Below are 4,943 nucleotides of genomic sequence, written 5' to 3'. Positions count from 1 at the left end.
CGCCCCCGGCCCTCTCCCCAGCCCAAGCCGCGCGCGCCTTCGGGCCCCGCCCCACCACTAGTCCCGCCTGGACACCCCCACCCTCCCAGCTCAGGCCCCGCCCTTGCCTCACCCCCGCCCACGCGGCGCGAGCCTCTAGCCACGCCCCCTGGTTCCCCTCCCCGCCCCCGCGCGCTGTCCGGAGCCCCAGTGGCGCCGACCAAGCCCTCTGTCTTCCTCCGGACAGTGACTGAGCCGAAAGACCTGACCTGGGTGCCCAGTCCTAGGAACCCCCCGTCCCCCACGTAGGGGCATCTCCCGGAGCCTGGTGTGGTGGACCCCGAGGGCGGGATTGGAGGGTGTTCTGCGTGGACACCCTGGAAACGTCCTTGGGTTATGAGAGTCGGACGGGGGCGGGCGCTATGGGCCGACCCTCCGCCGCGAGGACAATGGGATCCTCGAGGAGGTCCAGATGTCGCAACCGAGGAAATGTCTGTCTGGTTCTCAGGAATCCCGAAGTCGAGAGCTACGCCTCACGCTTCACTCGTGCCCTCCGGGTGCGGGAAGTCGCCCCGCACCTCAGGGCCCGGAAGAGCCTCTACACCCAGGTCCTCGCCTCCCAACTTTACTAGGGTGTCGGGGAGACTGGCCCCACCAGGTGACGTGTCTGAGGTCGCCTGGGACTCGGAGAAGTTAGTACTCTCGTTTGACTAAGAACTAGAACTGAGCGTTACTTACTGCGGTGGCTAGCGCTCTAGAGTCACCAGAGGGGCAAGGAGGCCAGAGGAGAGACAGCGCCCCTGTGAACGGGCGGGCGGGACGGAGCCAGGTGGGTTGACATATGCCTATAATCCCAGCGCTGGAGAAGGTGAGGCAAGAGGGAATAGCAGTTTGAGGCCAGCCTGGGCTACATAGACCCTGTCTCAAAAAGCCCAAATTGAAGAAACAAAAGTCCACAGGTGTGTTAGGATGCTCAGAGACAAGACCTATGGCTTATTAATGCAGTATTCTTGAGTCTGCTCTCTCCTCCTGGCTATCTGCCCCAGGCATGACTGGTCAGCCTGTTGACCTCGGGCTGTAATCTGCTGCCCTCCTCCCACTGGCAGTGGCCTCTGACCTTTGTAAGGTCCTTTCACTCACGGGAGATCAGATTCACTGATTTATTTCCTAGAAGCATCAGGGGTGGCATGGGGCGGGGCGTGTGACACTGGACAGGTGAGGTGGGCTGAGAACATGGCAACTGGCTCCTGGAATCCTTGGTGCTGCCGTTCACAGGAATGGGGGCTAGACCTCTGTCGAGCCCCGGGTACCTGTCCCTTCACTGCTACAATGCCCAGCAGCTGCTCTGTCTTTACACTGGCTGGCAAACACTTAATGAAAGCTTAGGCTGTAATCCAGCCATTGATTGCACATGTGCACAGGTCCAATTGCTTGACTGGGAACCAGGAGACCTATGAATGAAGTCAGGGAGGGTGGGCAGAGATGGGAGAGAAACTGTATCCCTGGGTGGTCTGGCTATGGAACCCACCACCCGGGGAGCAGGGATGCTGGGCTGTGAAAGAGGACTCACCTTGAATTTGATGGTGGGCTGTCAGCGGTTCTGATTCCCCAGAGGAGGAAGTGAGGAGCGAGTCTGACCCACATGAGGAACTGAACGGGGGAGGGGGGGGAGAAGGGGGGGGACACACGACACAGTGGCAGTGATTGGCTAAGAGCAACTGTTACGGAGATTGGAATGAGGGTTAGGGGGTTAGGGGTGACAGGTGCATCCTAGCTCCCTGAGGGTAGAGGTTTGGGGGCTTTGACGATCAGATAGGACAGGCGATGAGAGGGTGCTGTTGAGGGACCCTGAAGGAGGGGCCTCCCTGGATGCAGAGGCCACAGACAGCTCAGGGATAAATCTGACAGAGGTAGCCTTGCTTGTGAGGGGGACAGACTGAAAGCTGGCCCTCAGAGCCCTGGAGAGGAATGGCTCTGGTGCACCAGGCAAGCAGGGGTCCAGGAGGAAGAGGCATGCTTCATACATGATTCTGGGGCACACAAGAACAGAAGCAGGAACTCCCCAGGAGTTGACATGGAAGTGTCATGAGACATTTTAAGACATGTCAGGCCATCAGCCATGGCTGGTGAGTACCCTGTGATATGTGGTTTTATGAGACGCTACTGTTGCTGTTGTAGCTCAGGCTGGCCATGAAGTAATGATTCTCTTACTCCAGTATCCTGACTGCTGGGGATACACACACACACACACACACACACACACACACACACACACAGAGAGAGAGAGAGAGAGAGAGAGAGAGAGAGAGAGAGAGAGAGCGCTGTTATTTATCTTTTGGGATGGGGATTGAACTCAGGGCCTTGGGCATGCTAGGTAACACTCTACCACTGAGCCACACCCCAACCCCCTCACTGGGGATTCTAGGCAGGTGCTCTACCACTGAGCCACACCGCAGCCCCTCACTGGGGATTCTAGGCAGGTGCTCTACCACTGAGCCACACCTGAGCCTCTCACGAGGGGGGGGGGTTCTAGGCAAACTGTAACACTGAGTTAGATCCAACAATTTGTTTGGGAATAAAAGATTTCTGGTTTGGATGGGACTGTATTCAACAGACTCAGACACTCTGGTCTGGGTTCCAACAAAGCTCTGTACACATTCACAGCATTCTTGGGGATAGGAAGGTGAGAGAGTTCCTATCTACCTGCCAGGTAAGCGCCAGGGGATGGGGCTGCAGGTACCCACTAGCCTCTCAGACACACAGTATCTAGCTGAAGAGTCACAGAACACAAGGCCCCACTGTGGCTGCAAGGAGTCTTTATTTCAAACATGCAAAGCTGAAGAAAGCATCAGATGCAGCTGAGGAAGATGGGTGGCCCTGAGAGGTGGCCTGGCTATCCTAGCCCAGAAGTAGTTTTGCTGGGGCCTTGCAGACTGTGGTCTGAAGTGCCTGAGGCACAGGAGCCTTGTTGGAGAGACTTCCTCTTATAGAAACCAGAATACTTTGCTAAAGAAGCAAGCAGAACTCAAATCATGGATTGGGTGCTGGAAGGGGTAGTGGAAACCATCCCGCCTTCTGTATAGCTCCCTGTCTTAGAGGTGGCAGAGAGGTTCAATCAAACTTCTGCCCCCCTGGGGAATAGGGCAGACAAAAAGCCCGCAGGCCAAGAAGAGCCTTCCACCTATTCTGTGGTGTGGGTGGGGTCCTAAGAGAGCCTATAGGAATGCCAGAATGGGCGGTGACAAGCTTTATCACAGCCAGGAAGCTCTGCCACCAGGGCTAGAGGTTCTGATGTGGACGGAGCCAGGTCAGTGACTAGACTGAGAGTGGAGCCTCCGGGCCCCAGCCTAGCTGTGTGGCAGGGGTTGTCTGGACCTTGGGGCTCCTATGGGGCTGTGACATCCTTTGAAAGGGGCTCCAGGGGCTCTGGGGCATCTGGCAGCTGTTGGCTGAGGACAGAGACAGTTTCCGTGGGGGATTTTTTTGGGGTGGGGAGTCTATGTCATTAGATACAGCTGATCAAACGGGGGGTGGGGGATGCAGCCAACATTTCTCTGATGAGCCTGGGTGTCACTGCCATAAATCACCAGCTGCTGCCCCGTTGTCACTCTCGTGGAATTTGTGCAGATGATCGGCAAACCTGAGGGAACAGGAATGAAGCTGAGACTAAGTATAGAAGAAGATGGGTGAGCACAGGACTAGGGACAGCAGGAGGGGACAGCAGGAGGGGACAGCAGGAGGGGACAGCAGGAGGGGACAGCAGGAGGGGACACCAGGAGGGGACACCAGGAGGGGAGCTGTGTTAGAGGCCTGGGGACACCAGGAGGGGAGCTGTGTTAGAGCCCTGGGGACACCAGGAGGGGACAGCAGGAGGGGACAGCAGGAGGGGACACCAGGAGGGGAGCTGTGTTAGAGGCCTGGGGACACCAGGAGGGGAGCTGTGTTAGAGGCCTGGGGACACCAGGAGGGGACAGCAGGAGGGGAGCTGTGTTAGAGGCCTGGGGACACCAGGAGGGGACAGCAGGAGGGGAGCTGTGTTAGAGGCCTGGGGACACCAGGAGGGGACAGCAGGAGGGGACAGCAGGAGGGGAGCTGTGTTAGAGGCCTGGGGACACCAGGAGGGGACAGCAGAAGGGGAGCTGTGTTAGAGCCCTGGGGACACCAGGAGGGGACAGCAGGAGGGGACAGCAGGAGGGGAGCTGTGTTAGAGGCCTGGGGACACCAGCAGGGGAGCTGTGTTAGAGGCCTGGGGACACCAGGAGGGGAGCTGTGTTAGAGGCAAAAACACGGGGCTTGGAGCTAGTGCTGGGGATCATGGAGGCTTGGCTCTAGGTTTGGGAGGACCAGGGGACATCCTTACTTCTTGGCGCAGGTGGCAGCACAGTCTCTCTCCACGCTTTCACTCCATGCCAGCTTGTACAGCACCTGGTCAGGTAGAGATACCATGACAACTGCCATTGCCACCTACAGCTGTTAGGCCTGGTCTGCGGGACAGAAGGGTCTCGTGGCCCAGTCCTAGCATGGGTGGTCTTGGAGATACTCCAGAGCCAGCCTACTTAATAGATGCTTAGAAAGCAGCAGACACAGTTATTCAAGTTAGCCTCCTACCATTGTCAGCAGATTCCACAAGAGCACTGGACTAGGAAACCAGGCTAGCCCCGGGGCTATCTTTCACCATGCTTAGTAGGGCAGTGGCTCCTGATGCTGCAGCCTTTAATGCATACAGTCCATACCTATTCCCCTCTACCTGGTAGATAGAGACGTCACTCAGCCCCATGTCCTTGGACTGCCCTCAGCCCACTCTCTACCTGGGCAGATAGTCCCGCATGGCCCTTCTCTGGGCAGCCCACTGTCTATTCCCTGAGGGTCTAGTTAGGCCTGCTCTTTTCCTGCCTTAACCTCCCTCCCACCAATGCAGGAAATGGAACCTGGGCCTCACAAATGCTAAGCAGGTATCCTATCCC

The 4,943-nt window shown here is 57.4% G+C and overlaps 1 protein-coding gene across 2 annotated transcripts in view; it reads right to left on the bottom strand.

Moving 5' to 3' along the window:
* Positions 1-2,778: 2,778 nt before the first annotated feature.
* Positions 2,779-4,943, bottom strand: part of Cux1 (cut like homeobox 1) — a 329,325-nt gene continuing 327,160 nt past the window's right edge. For both annotated transcript variants that reach the window (XM_041648341.1, XM_041648342.1), the window contains exons 22-23: positions 4,340-4,404; positions 2,779-3,619 (exon numbers count right to left, since the gene is read on the bottom strand). In XM_041648341.1, the coding sequence (XP_041504275.1) occupies positions 3,550-3,619; positions 4,340-4,404 (135 nt within the window). In that variant the 3' untranslated portion in view covers positions 2,779-3,549. The remainder of the gene's footprint in view (positions 3,620-4,339; positions 4,405-4,943) is intronic.

Source organism: Microtus oregoni, unplaced genomic scaffold, assembly GCF_018167655.1.
Source record: "Microtus oregoni isolate MIOR12 unplaced genomic scaffold, Mior012 000003F_ref0000135, whole genome shotgun sequence".
In the NCBI taxonomy this organism is placed as follows: Eukaryota; Metazoa; Chordata; class Mammalia; order Rodentia; family Cricetidae; genus Microtus; species Microtus oregoni.
Note: the sequence above shows the minus strand (reverse complement) of the source record. Positions and strands in the feature narration are given on the sequence as shown.